The sequence below is a fragment of the Mastigoproctus giganteus genome, chromosome 13 (genome assembly GCF_048544385.1).
Source record: "Mastigoproctus giganteus isolate SK-2022 chromosome 13, ASM4854438v1, whole genome shotgun sequence".
Classification (NCBI taxonomy): domain Eukaryota; kingdom Metazoa; phylum Arthropoda; class Arachnida; order Uropygi; family Thelyphonidae; genus Mastigoproctus; species Mastigoproctus giganteus.
In genome coordinates, this window is record NC_143587.1 from 156,413,517 (window position 1) to 156,428,974 (window position 15,458).

General features: G+C 34.6%; 1 protein-coding gene across 1 annotated transcript in view; it reads right to left on the reverse strand.

The window, feature by feature from the left end:
- Positions 1 to 592: 592 nt before the first annotated feature.
- LOC150076545 (uncharacterized) overlaps positions 593 to 15,458 on the reverse strand; it is a 120,720-nt gene continuing 105,854 nt past the window's right edge. Inside the window, exons 5-6 of the mRNA XM_090387199.1 lie at positions 8,980 to 9,159; positions 593 to 847 (exon numbers count right to left, since the gene is read on the reverse strand). Coding sequence (XP_090243325.1) covers positions 666 to 847; positions 8,980 to 9,159 — 362 coding nt within the window. The 3' untranslated portion in view covers positions 593 to 665. The remainder of the gene's footprint in view (positions 848 to 8,979; positions 9,160 to 15,458) is intronic.

Genomic DNA, 15,458 nt, shown 5'->3' on the forward strand with positions numbered 1-15,458 from the left:
TGTTTTGTCATAACACTTCAAGTTTATCAAACCATTTGGATTTTAGTGGCAGTACTGTTTTAAAAATTTGTTCTGAAATAGTGCAACTTTTTTCCTATTTTATGAGTCTAAAATAATAAAATAATTATAAAGTATCATATTTAAATGATACTTTAATCAAGCTTTATATAAAATGTATTATGGTCTTCTAACCAATTATTCAGTGAACAAATTAATTTATATTATTCTTAATTTTATTATAGTACAATAAGCTGTGAAAATTTAAAATGCTTTTAAATTATGCATGCACACACATAATTTATATATCTCACCATGATTTTTGACAAGGAGTAAGAGATCATATAAAAAAAGCTAAAATATTACTCCAAAATATACTAAGAATTTTACATGAGATAACTTTAAAGCATCTGAAAGCATTGCAAATATAGTATTGAAAATATATTGCTCACTTTCATTTAAAAATACTGCTATATTTTTCAGTAATTTCTTTTAGTCACTGTCTTTTTTTTTTTTTTTTTTTTTCCCTTTTAATATGTAAAATTCCTGTTTAATAAAAAAATTAAATGTAATACTAAAAGGAATATAATGAGGATACTTTTGTTCTGATGTTTATTGGCATATTTTGCAGCTAGATATCACTTTTGAACTACTTGTTTGTCTTCTGGCTAATAGTATATTGCATCAAAACTTAAATTCTTTGTATTTGCAATCATTTCTCTTTCCAAATTAAAATCATTCATACTTATAGGAGCAAATCTTCTAACATGAAATTCTGAGAGCTTCTTGGCACCTTCCTTGTCAGTATGCATTTGTAACAGTTCTTTTGTTATCCTTGATTTAAGGTCAGCTGAAAAAAGAAATCTCTATTAACACACACACACACACACACACACACACACACACACACACACACACACACACACACACACACACACACACACACACCTATAAAGTTAACTAGTAGAAATGAATACCTTAGTGCAGTGGTTCTCAATGTGGGGTATGCCGCGAGAGTTCAAAAGTCGCTAGATCTAGTAACAAAAGTTGCTAAGTTGGCAACGCTGCTACTGATTAATTTCTGAGAACTGAGTGACGAAGTGCGGCGCTGTAGTTCATGTTTGTTAATCCTCCTTCCCCTTCCCTACCTGAGAGCCGAACCTACCCGAACCTGATCTCCCAGTCAAAACATCCATTCTAAGTGAGTGAATGTGCCTTCTTACCGCTCTATGTATTTGTTGTGATTTATTTCACTTGCTGTGCTTAAAGTTATTTTTAGTCTTCGGTTTACTGTGAAGTTAAATGAACATGTTTCTAAAGTGCCCCAAAACATGGATAATTAAGAAGAAAAGTAACGTGGAGCAGACTGCTTCTACATCTACGACGTCATCATCCCATGTGTGTAAAGAGGTGGATTCAGCAGTAACTAAAAGAACGTTAAAAGTTAAACAATCAAGTGATAAAAAATTAAAAAAACGTAAATATCATGAATCATATTTACGATTTGGCTTTATATGGACAGGAAATTTAGTAGAACCAAATCCACAGTGCGTTGTTTGCTCTGAAGTCTTGTCACAAAGGTCTATGAAACTGTCTCTTTTACAGCGACATTTTGAAAGAAAACATGAGCATTTAAAAAATAATGCCCTTAAGCTATTTTGAACATCTTTTGGAAGACTTGAGTAGTAAAAAAACTGTAATTAAGCATTTTTCTGGTGTAGAAGAAAATTAAAGTGCACTTAAAGCATCTTACAAAGTAAACCTTCAAATTGCCAAAGCCGGAAAGGATCACACAATAGGCGAGTCACTCCAGCAGCGGAAGAAAGTTTCTTGTATATTTGGTCAAAAAGAGGCAAACCTTGTCAGAACCATTCCTTTGTCAAACGACACAGTTTCCAGGAGAATTAAAGATATGGCCTGTAATATTAAGGACCAACTCACTCAAGCTATTCAATGTGGCCTGTGGTTTGCCATACAAGTGGATGAGTCGACAGATGTAGCTGGGCTAGCTCACTTTCTTGTTTTTGTGCGTGGAAAATTCCAGGATAGAATATTTGAAGATATTTTATTTTGTAAGCCTCTCAAAACTTCTACTACAGGTGAGGATATTTTTAATATGATTGATTCATTTTTTGCCGAAAACAACCTTGAATGGAAAATTGTATTTCTGTATGTACTGATGGAGCAAAAGCAATGAGTGGTTATATCACAGGACTAGCAGGTCATATAAAACAAGTTGCACCAGAATGTAAGTTCACTCATTGTTGTCTTCACCGTGAAGCACTGATAGCTAAATTTCTCCCTGATGATTTGAAGAGTTCTGGATGGAAGCGTACAAATAATTAATTTCATCAAAATCCGACCATTGAAGTCTCGACTTTTTTCAATTATGTGTGAAGAAATGATGGGTAGCCTGCATAAAATATTGCTACTTCACACAGAAGTACGTTGGTTGTCACAAAGAAATGTTCTTTGCCATTTATTTGAACTCCACAACGAAGTACACCTTTTTCATGGACCAAGAGTTTCGACTTTCTTTGAGCCTACAAGACTTAGAATGGCTTCTACGGTTAGCATATTTAGCTGATATTTTTGAAAAAGTGAATATTTGGAACTTATCATTGGCGACAATGTTGATGTGTTCTACGTTGAGAAGAAAACAGAGGCTACGGTAAAAAAAATCTCTGGAAAAATGGAATTAAAAAGAACAGCTGTGACCAATTTCAGCGACTAGATTCATTTCTTAAAGAAAATGAAGAAACGATTGCAGACTTTGAAGTCATCAGACAACATAATCATTCACTTAAGCACTCTTAAAACTCTTATAAGGCAGTATTTTCCACCCCCATGATGAAACGCAAAAACTGGATTCGAGACCCTTCACATTTGATTTGGAAAAATGTAAGCTTCCATTGTCCAATAAAGAAGAGTTAATTGAGATACCTTGTGACAACAGTTTAAAAAGCATTCATTCCAAAAAGCCATTGATTAGTTTTTGGATTGGAGTGGAGAAGGAATATCCGACTTTGTCAAGATTGCAGTCAAATATTTGTTACCTTTCACAACAACTTATTTATGTGAAACTGGGTTTTCATCTTTAACTGCTTTAAAAAATAAATACAGGAACAGGCTGGATGTTGAAGATGACTTGCGACTCTATCTTAGCAAGATAACCCCAACCATTGATGACCTGTGCAAGTGTAAAATAAGTGCAACCATCTCACTGATTACCCACTGATTATAAGTGACAAATCTTATAATTTTATAAGATTTGTTAAATTGTTTATATCATTCTTTGTGTTTATCGATATATGTAATTTATGAATACAAAATTTAATGTGTGTATATATATGTGTGTGTTTTATTTTATTCCCATTGTTATACTATAACTATAGTATATCTAACTATATCTATCTATACAAGGGATACACCAGTTACATACACATTTTCAGGAGGTACATGAAGCATAAAAAGGTTGAGAACCACTGCCCTAGTGTAATGAGGAATCCAAGAGCAAGAAAAATAAAAGCCCATTGCTAATTAATTAATCAGGATAATTCCATATAATCAAAATGACATAACATGGTTTAGTCAATATTCTGACATGTTTTGTAAAGAAAGTAAAACCAAAAACAAAGTGAATATATGTATATCAAAGTTTAGTTGAAATTAATGTTTTGGCGAAAAGGTTATAACCTTATAATCGTCATGGGGGGGGCACAACAGGTTACTTTCAAAAGGTACAAAAATGTTTCCTACAGGAATTTAGTTTGAAAGAATTAAATGATTTAAAAAATTAGTTTTATTCCAGTTCAATCACAGCTATATTCTAAGATTACTATATTTATAATACAGTGGTTATAAATGCTTATGATCCATGATTAGAAGAAATTAAAAAAAAAAATTAAATCTAAGAGTTCAATAAATAAAGAATGATAACAAAGAGAAAAAAACACTAAATAAATAAAACCTAGCAATGGTAGGTGCTGTATTTGCTGAAAGCATACAATAAAAGAACCTGAAATTTTTGCACCAATTATAAAAAATTATTTGTAATGATCAGTAATGAATTATTGGTCTGCACAGATACTGTGCTTCCAGAATTCTTGGTACTTATGGGTGTACTTTTAGTGCTACTTCTAAAAATTCAAACTGTTTTATCTATCACAAACAGCATTTTTACAAATAGCAAGAATTGTTTTCTTATATACACATTCCATGTATACATGATATGCATATTACTTTCTTTGTGGCTGACAGATACAGACATGCCCAGATGTGTTTGTACTTGTTAGTCATAAAGGAAGTAATACACATATTGTGACTGATAGGTATGAATACATCTGAGTATGTCTGTACCTGTCAGCCACAGTATACATATTAGTTCTTTTGTGACTGACAGGTAGACATGCTGAGATATGTCTGCACCTCTAACTGATCATCGTTATTAATAATTTATGGCAGATTATTTCTAATGATCTGAAACAAAAATTTGACCTATTGTAGATCGGCTTTTAAAATTAGAGTTAAGTGTTTAGTGGGCTTTACCACATTGCACTTTTTAAGAATGTTTTCAACATGTATTTAAATAGAAAAGGCTGGTGAAAGTAGCATTTTGTTATAATTTCTGTGCACAAATTCTGCCAAAATTAATAAAAATTTGTGAAAATAAAATTTTTCTTTTGTGATTTAAGAAACCTTCAGATGGAAACAACCAGAAGTCATTTTTGAGATCGACATAGAAAATGATTCAGAAACACTCTTTTCTGAGAAAACCTGAGTAAATTTTTTTCAAAATGCAGAATAGTATAGTCTTTTCATAATGGCATTGATCTCTTATTTTGTGAAAATGAGCTATTCATTTTAATTTAACGCTTATGTAAGAATAACGCTTTTATAAGCTCATTTTATTACATTAGATTTCTATCTTTCATTTGGTCACTTGTCACTGTATTTAAGTGAAGGACTGAAGTGTGCCTACCATCAATAATGTAGTAATTGCAACCGAAATGGCATGAGAGTAATTTCAGTGATTAAAATAAGCTTATAAAAGCTTATTTTAATCACTGAAATGTCCTGGATCATCCAGAACAGTGAACACAAGAACATATTATCATTATAATAGTTTAAAATCTAACCAGTCTGGTACTTAACTCAGTCAACAGGCACAATCTTTTAATCACAATCCATTAATAGACTCATTGAATAGTGAAAATGAATAGTGATGAACTATTCATTTTAATTTAATGCTTATGTAATAACGCTTTTATAAGCTCATTTTATTAAGTTAGATTTCTATCTTTCATTTTGTCACTTGTCACTGTATTTAAGTAAAGGATTGAAGTGTGCCTGCCATCAATAATGCAGTAATTGCAACCGAAATGGCCGAAATAACCTTAGTCAAGTTAAATTCTAATTACAAAATACTCCAGTATGAAGCCCTTGCTATAGAATGGTTCTGACAGAATATGTAACATGAAATCCTAAACCCTAAATTTACTGGCAAACCTTTCACCTGACACATCTCAAATTTCCATGTGTTTAACATGATGCATCCTCGGAAAAGTTACTATAAATAAATGACTACCTTCTGCTCGTATCACATAACCAACTGACGATGATAACATCAAAAGTCTTATGTTTAGGCACTCTGTCCTAGTAATTTTTATGCAGTTTATTTTATAGACGACAACCAGGGGGGAAAAGCAGTGCACTTCTTTCTCAGGGCGTGTTCTAATTTAATTTAATGTAGTTAATCTGTTACCTCCCTTTTGCTTTTTATGAATTTTAAACCCTAAACATAGACCTTAGAGTTAAGTACTGAAATAAACTTTTGCTGGAAGATTTGATGAATAAACAAACAGTACTCCAAGCAACAGATGCAAAATTATATAACTGTCAGTTTATAAAAGCTTTATGTTTGCAAGATTTTTTTTTTTTTTTTTTATAGCAAACCATTTCAGTGATTCAAATAAGCTTATAAAAGCTTTATGTTTGCAAGTTTTTTTTAGTTTTTATAGCAAACCGAAACAAAATTTATTTAGCCTATAGCCATTACCATTAAAAACAAAAGATATTTGTTGGATTAAATACTAAATTTCTGCAGATTGTGCTTTTCAGGAAATACATGAGGAAGAAAGTTTCTTCTATAAAACAAAAACAGAAGAAAAGATGCTTTGATGCATTTAGAGTTAAGCATGTTAACTAGCTGATTTACATGTTTGGAAGAAAGAATTATAAATGATAATTCTCAAGAAAAGTGCCCATAAAATTACCTTTAGAAAATAATTAACTTAATTGCTCGCTTTTGGATAGAGTTTGTGTCTAGTGACTATATTACCAACTTCAGAAAGCATCAAGGATGAATGCACCATGTGGGAGCAATGCTTCAGTGATGTCACCTCTTGTGTTACTAATAAACAGACTATTTTACAGCCTATTCAAATGCTTCAGTGTTTCATATCTGTATTTTGTGTCACATTTAACTATGTCCAAGAGCAGTTCTGAAATTTTTTCATAACCATTTTTTTCTTTTAAAAATTATTTCAGTGATTATGTAAGTGTCTGCTAAAAGCAGTGAGTATTTTAGTCAATATATATGATGTATCATTCTTCTGTGATTAGTGCAAAATGACTATTTGTGAAATGGCTAGAGCTAAGGCATTTTTTGTGGCATGTTAGCGCATTTTAATTGATATGTTTCAGGATAAGGTGTACCACATCAAGTTCTAATCAAGTCCTGAATATGAAGACACTGATGAAAAGTTCTTTAAAAATATAACACTTTATTGGTTATAACACTAGGGTTATAACCATAACTATAACAATCGATATAACACTATGGTTATGACCCTGGAATTAATAGCAATCAACACACTAACCCTGATCCAAAGTACTGATTATGAGGACATTGCAGACCAGGCACATGCTCCAACAAACCACATTAAGAACAAATATTTCTATTTATGCATTGAAACATCTTCAATGCAGTGTATTGTTGGCCACAAAAGTTGGAATTATCAAGAGAACTCTATTTTTAAAATTATGTGAAATGGTAAACACACAGTAATGAGACTTGCTGTAAAATGATAAAAAAAAAAAAAAAAAAAAAAAATGTAACCAAGAGGACATTTTTGCCTTCTCTTGTGTAAATTATTGGTAATTACAATGATTTTAATGTACATAGTAGAACTGATTCTAAATCAGTTTTTCTCTCTAGTCTAGTTTTTGTAATGAGGTTGATTATACACTCATATACCTATTCAGTCAACCTGTATAATGAGTACCTGTGTTGTATATACTACTAGTGGACCTGGTGAAGATTTTCATTCCACCTCTCTACATTAAACTTGGCCAAATGAAGAGTTTTGTGAAAGCAATGGGCAAGATTTCCCATACAAAGATTTCCTCTTTTCAAAGTGAAGGAGGAAATCTTTGTGTGGCCTCAGATACAATGCAGGATGAATGCTTTGAATAATGCTTCAGTGTTTAGAACTAAAAGGCTTTCAAGTAGGCTTTCAAATGGGTTTATGGAAACTTTTCAGTTAACCACAGGTCTCCCGCATACAAAGATGGAGTTCATAAACTGATATTGCATATAAAGAAATAGGATGTTGTACTGAAACTTAATTTCTTGCACTGTCATTTAGACTTCATTTCTGAAAACCTTGGCATGGTGAGTGGCGAGTGGGGGAGGGGCAATTCCACGAAGACATTAAGGCAATGGAAAATTGCTGCCAAGGTTTGCAGAACAAATTTATATTTGAAGACTACTACTGCTGGCCTCTGTAGCCAAGTGGTCAGTAGCGGAAGTGCAGTAGCACACGCTCTTTGAGCGTGCCAACTTTGATCTGCCAACCCACACTGGACCAGCGTGGCAGATTATGGTCCATTTCCTTCAACATGAATTGTTGAGGCTTCCATCCTGCGGTGGGTTGATAATGGCTGCAGTTTACCCTTTTCACCTTTTACTGCTGGATGTTCCATACAAAGTGTACCAAAAGGAAATCAATTGTGTAATATTTTTAAATTATATATATATATATATATTAATAGTTATATTAGTAATATTAATAGTTATATTAGTAATATTAATAGTTATATTAATTAATTATCTTCATTCGATTTATTTATTTATATTCGGCCTATACTGGTTTATATTTGGTTTAGATTTAAATTACTTAGCATATATTGATCATCACAGAAACAGAGAACTTCTTGTCGTTTTTTGCCTTCATTCTGGGTGGTTGGCCCCAGTTGAAGTCATCTAGATTGTCGGTAAAAAGCGATAATAATTTTTTTTTTTTTTTTTTTTGGCGTTTTCTTAAGTCCTTGATGGTATTCTTATTATTGGATTAATTTACTTTTTCTAATGATATTCTATATATATATATATATATTTTTTTTTTACAATGGTGCTGTATTATTTTAACTGTGTATAAAGTGTATTGAGTTAAAACTATAAAAGTGAAATAAATGTAATTGTAACCAGTCTTGTGGGTTTTATAATGAAACTGTCTTAGTTAACTTGTATCAGCAGTCATATTATGAAACCTAACAGAGAACAGCTTTGAAATCAGTATGCAAAACTTGCTTAGAAAGTTTTTACATCTTTGATGAAAAGAAAAAAAAAAAAAAAAAAAAAAAGTTATTTTGTTGACCAGTGTATCTGCTTTTTATTTGAGAATGAGATAAAGTCACAGAACATGGCTATGACAGCATTCTGTGACTGATTTATCCCTCATCAGATAGTAAGCAGCCTCACAACACACTAGTGATCATATTATAAAATAGCATTAGCATTTTGTTGTTGTTTTATCATTGAATGATATGTTTTAAAACGGGCACTATCATCATATACACTATATTCTATTTGAAAAGATATAACGTTTAAAACCTCAGAGTTTTGGATAACGCTGTAGACTGCACGATTTGAATATAAAAAAATAAATAAATAAAATAAATAATAATTAAAAATCTTACTTGGAAACTTAGAATTCACCACAAGAGGATAAGGAGGTAGCACTCCCCATGATGTAAATACAGCAATTTCATCTTTCACACAAGGATTTCTGTCTAAGTAAAGAGCCAAACAATTTGCATCCACAGCTGCTGCATCTGCCTTCTTAGCTATAACCATTCGAATAGTTTCTAAATGGGATCCTATTTAAATATAGTTTACATTACAATATTAATAATCCTTGAAACACTTTTTTTACAATTTCAAAGATTGTAATTAAAAAAATAATTATTCGGTGTTAAATTAAAAATATAGTTCAGTAAAGTATTCTGCTCCAGAAGAAATTATACAGGCTATACCCAGCTACTTTGGAGAATATTTTTAAAAAGGTTAGTGCAGTAATTAGTTAGGAACTTGTCAGGGTGTACACTGCAGTTTTTACTGAGTTAATATTACAAATGAAACCTGTATCTTGGGATCAGGACTGCCACCCAGGGCCACGTTAAAACTATGGCCAAATCAGCCATGGTCGGGGACATCACCCGAAGAGGGGCCTCATTTTCAGTAAATATTTTCTAAAGTAGTGATAAAAATTTCGGATAAAAATAAGTTTTGACAGATGATGGAAAAATATGTATCAATGTATGAACGAATAAAATTCTCTACAAACAAGTTTTTTAAAAACCTATGTAGTATTTGTATTTATACGTACTGTTGTTCAAAGGAAGTGCATCACCTAGGAATTTTACATTTCAAACCCTTTTTCGCAATGGTATGTTACATTAATGACGAGCATCATGAATAGAAATATAAACAAAAAATATTTATTAATAGTTAAAGTAAAGCTAAGTAATATTTGACAGGTGCTCTCAAAATATTCCAAAATGGGCATTTCCAACCTTTATACAACAGTTTTCATAAACACGACAATAAAAATTATGGCTGAAATGTTATCAGAAGCCTCAATTTGCTTCAGTTTATCATTTTAAATGGAAAACAAAATGAAAAGTTCACCAGGTGCATATTAATATTTAGTTGAACTGCCTCTGGATGATGATAGCAGCACACTGTTGAGGCATTGAAAAGATCAATTTCTGAAGATAATCAACTGAGAGCTCATGGTTCCAAGCACGAATTATGGCTTCCTGAAGTTCACGAAGGTTCTTTGGTTTCTTTCTGGCAACTGCAGATTCCACACAATGCCAACAGTTCTCTATAGGATTCAGATCCAGCTGTTTCCTGGCCAGCTCAGAATTGTAACAGACCATTCTTCCAACCATTTTTTTCACCTGTATAACAAATGTAAACAGATTACTGTTGAACCTCTAATGTAGAAATGAAGCTAAAGTAACTACAGAAGTGCCTACTTACACTTTATTCGCCTGATGACAAGGAGCGGAGTCGTCCTGAAAGATGCAGTTACTTGGCAGGTTCAAACGGTCTCTAATGGTTGGCAGCAATTCGCCTTCCAATATAGATAGGTATCCACTGGCATTTACGGAACCTTTTATAAACTGCGGGTGACCTATTCCGTGATATGAAATGCACCCCTATATCATTTGGCTGGTAGGAAATTTTGCTGTAGACACCATACAGTCTGGATGGTATTCTTTACCATGTCTACAGAGAATCGTTTATCTCCCATCAGAGCCATGCATGTTGAAATTCTTCTCATCCAAGAAAATAACTGGACTTCCACTGCTCGGGGGGTCCATTTGACATGTTCCTTACAAAAAATTAATCGGGCCCTTTTCATTTTTTGTGTGAGGAGGGGCTCCTTTCTTAGGACGACGGGATACAAGTCAATTTTTGAAGAGGCATCTTCTGACTGTTACTGCACTTGATACCATTCCTGTATGCTCTTCCCATTCTCTTTTCAGCTCAGACAAAGAAGCTTTACGGTTTTTAAGGCATAAGCGCTTCAAACGCGGTCCTGTTTTGGCATAGAGACTCGTTTGCATCCAGTTCCTTTTTTGCTATCAGCATAACCAATATTCTTGAGTTTGGAAAGAAATCTATTCACTGTCGACTGATTACAAGACACTATAAGCAATATGACAGGAAGAACATCCTTCCTCACATAAAGCAACAATAGCACTCTTTATTTGTGACATCACTGCACGTAACTCTCCATCCTGACACAAGCAAGGAATGACTGCAATTCTTGCAGAGCATGCTTATATAGCTGATGCAATATCACATCATCGCCTATGGTTGTCAATCTTATCTGATGCAACCCATAAGAAATATTTATCACCTCTTAGGGTAGCTAAGAATAGGAACAGGTGCATGTATACTTGCATGTACACCATTGCTAGGAGTTTTGTAAATAAATTTGATGAATTGGAGGTACTGCTTAAAACATCAAAGGCAGATATTGTTTGGATATCAGACACGTGGTGTCACACAGATATAAGGAATGCAGAACTGGAATTTGGGGAGTACAATGTGTACAGACAGGATAGGAAGGAAAGAAGGGATTATGCTATTAGTTAAGAAACACAAAATCCAAGGAAGTGAAGCCAGTCGACATCACTGTACAGTGCAGTGTCGAGTCAGTTTGGTGTGACATAAGTATTGGGAGATCAAAATTGAGAGGAGTGTGTTATAGGCCTAATGACTCTGATGAGTATGACGAGAATAAGGAACTGTACAGGGAAATAGAGTGGGCCAGTAAATCAGAGAGTCTTATAATGGGGGATTTTAATTTCACAGATATTGACTGGAATTTGTAGGTTGGTCACTCACACACTAACAAGGCTTTTGTGGATTTATTGGATGATTGTTTTCTACATCAGCATGTTCGGGAGGCAATTAGAGGGAGTAATACTCTTGATCTGATTATCAGTAGTGATTCTTCATGCATTAAGAATCTGCAGATAAAGGAACCACTAGGTGGCAGTGATCACAGTGTGCTGAAGTGGGTTTTACTCAAAGATAACTACCATCAGGAGTAAAGGGAAGGGTTTTTGCTTTCGTAAAGGTGACAACAGTGGTCTGAGAGAGTATTTAAATTCTATATGGTGGGACCAACTGATGATGTTACAAACAGCAAATTCAAAATGGGAAGCATTCGAAGAAATTATCTTGGAAGCTACAAGGCTTTACATACCAACTAAGAAATATTGTTCAAGGTTTAGGCCTAAATGGATGTCAGATGAACTAATGAGACATATGGCAGAGAAGAAAAATGCATGGGATACATATAAATTAATGGGTGACATGGAAGCCTATGATAGATATAAGCTGGTCTGTAACCAAGTCACAAAGGAGATTAGGCAGGCAAAGGCAGATTATGAGAAATCCTTGGCAAAGGATGCAAAGAAAAACAACAAAGAGTTCTTTACCTATTATTATTTACAGATTGGTCCACTGGATATTGATGGTTCAACTGTTGATGATCCTGCTCAGGTGGCTAACAAACTAAATGAGTATTTTTCATCCACATTCACCCATGAGGAGTTATTTATGGAGGGGAATGCCAGAGGCGAGTTAAACTCTGGCAGTGAGCTGGATGATTTTGTAATAACTGAGAGGAAAGTGGAGGAGAAATTGTTGAAGATAAAATAAAAAAGGCACCCGGGGTGGATGGGATCTATCCAGTTATATTAAAGGAAGTAAGCAAACCCTTAGCCATAATTATGAGAGCTTCTTTGAACTCAGGAGAGGTACCCATGTACTGGAGATGTGCAGATGCGACTCCAATTCACAAAGGAGGATCAAAGGGCAATACAAGTAAGTAATTATAGACCTGTGTTAGTTTACCTTCTGTTCCAGGAAAATTAATGGAGGCACTGGTTAAAGAAGCACTACAGGATCATCTAGACAAGACTTCAGTTATAGCTTGGACACAACGTGGTTTTGTTAAGGGAAAGTCTTGCCTCACCAATTTGATTGAATACCATGATGTGGTCACAAAAGAACTGGATGCATGGAATAACTTTGATATCATATATTTGGATCTTAGAAAGGCTTTTGATACTGTTGCACATGGAAGACTGCTGCACAAATTGGAGTAGTGTGGCATTGGAGGCAAATTGCTGCTATGGATAAAGGGATGGTTGAGTTGGATACTACTCATCGTGGATTAATGTTATTAGTGGAGTCCTTCGGGGGGTGGGGTTCGGTATTGGAGCCATTGTTGTTTTCTGTATTTATAAGTGATATTGATGATGGTATATCAAGCTTAATGTCCAAGTTTGCAGGGTTGTTAAGGACACTAATGACAGTACGCTGCTGCAATAGGATCTAGAAAAGTTGAGCAGATGGGCTGAGAGGTGGCAAATGAAGTTTAACATTGACAAATGTAAAGTACTACATACGGGAAGCAGCAACCCCAGAGTGACATATCAACTCTGTTGTACTACACTGGCAGTGTAGTACAACAGAGCACCAACAACTACCAAAAAAATCTGTGGCCATAATGCTGTGGCCATAATGCACTTCCCAAGGTTTTTGCAGTACTTTGATCCAAGCCCGAGGTGGGATTCGAACCCGCGACCTTTGGGTTGCCAGGCAGGCATTTTACCCACCTGGCTAGCCCGGTCGGCTACACAGACAGTGGTAGAGAACGAAAAGGACCTGGGGGTAAATGTGCAGGCAGATATGAAGTTTTCTGAACAGTGCACATGGTCTGCAAGAGTAGCTCACAGTGTCTTGTCAATGATATACAGGAATTTTTCTAGCAAGGATAACGAGGTGATTATCCCCTTATATAAGGCAATGATCAGGCCACACTTTGGCCTGACCATTGCTTTATATAAGGTCCGGAGGCCTCATTTCAAGAAGGATGTAGAGCTGTTGGAACAAGTACAGAGAAGAGCAACAAGATTAGTGAATGGAACAAAGGGTTGCTCTTACGAAGAAAGGCTTAAATTTTGCAAATTACAGTGTCTTGAGACTAGGCACCAGCGAAATGATCTGATTGAGGTGTATAAAGCCTTGAATGGTTTGAGCATGCTCAATGCTGATGGAATTCTTCCTCTTGTTCAGAATAATCATTTGAGAGGGCATAAATTCAAATTGAGGAAAGACATATGTAGGATAGATGTGCGGAAGTTTGTCTTTAGCCAGTGGGTAGTTGGTTGGTGGAACAGACTTCCATCCTTTGGTGTGGAAGTTGATAGCCTAAATAAATTTAAGGCTGAGCTGGACAGGTACTTGGAACGAACAGAGGGGTGAAATGGGAGAGTGTTTTTTTTTTTTTGGCTGATGCTGCATAAGCTTGCTTTCTTGCATCATATGCCTCTACTAATGCTAATGCTTAACAATTTTTAAGGGGTGATGCACTTTCTTTGAACACAAGTGTACATGTGCAATATATATATATATATATTAAAGGGGCCTCAAATTTAAATATGGCTGGGGGCCTTTTTCATCCTTAATCTGTCCTCCCTGCCAACTCTCTGGGTTTTATTGTCATTTCATAGGGTCATAAAATGATAGAAAAAAAATAAAATTTATATTCTATTTTAACTCAATGTTTTAAACTATTGCATTGATAAAATCCTAAATTGTTACAAGCAAATAATAAATCTCAGTCCTTGTAATAATATTTTTTATTAATAAAAAAAAAAAAAAAAAAAAAATTGCTGCTTTTTTTTTTTTTTTTTTTTTTTTTTGCTTCCAAATCTATAAATTTTCATTTTACATGAGGATTACCTTCAACTACTTCTCCCTCTCCCCCAAATCATCTCCAGCTCAGAGATTCTGAAGAGATGGCAACACTATTTGGGACCAGGGTTGTGCATGAGGGGATGCAATGCTGCTGGACCCAGTCACACGTAGACGCTAATCGGTCTTAAAACCGATTAGCATATAACAATAAAAATTGATACTACTCTATATATACTTATGTACAGTGCTAGTTTTTATGACCAAATTTTTATGCAAAAAGTAGTAAGGTAAAGTGCAGCCATTATCAACCCATTGCAGGATGGAAGCCTCCTCAACAATTCATGCTGAGGGAAATGGACCATAATCTGCCACACTGGTCCAGTGCGGGTTGGCAGGTCGACCGTATTCAGCAGTCAGGGGCTTGAACCCCGGTCTACTCAAGGAGCGTGTGTTACTGCTCTCCCGCTCCTGACCACTCTGCTACAGTAGGTCACACTAAACATGCCAAATATTTTTGAGAGTTTAAAATTCATGCATTTTCATGGGACATTTTCGGTGAATGTAGACTATACCATGTGCACACATGTTCATGGTAGGCTAACCTTAACAGTAAGGGCCTTTATCTTTGTTTATGTTGCTACATCATGAAGAGTAGAACCTTTTTCATATATATATATATATATATATATATATATATATACACACACACAGTAAACCCCTGCTATTCGCAGTATCTGTATTCGCAGTCGCTGATTTAATATAAAATGAAACCTAAAAAAATGTGAATTTTAAAATGCCTTGAACATTTTCCACCATAAAAAAACGTGGGCGTGGCTAAAATTATCTTTCCCGGTCAAAACAGCCCTCAGTAGGTGGAGGATGAGGG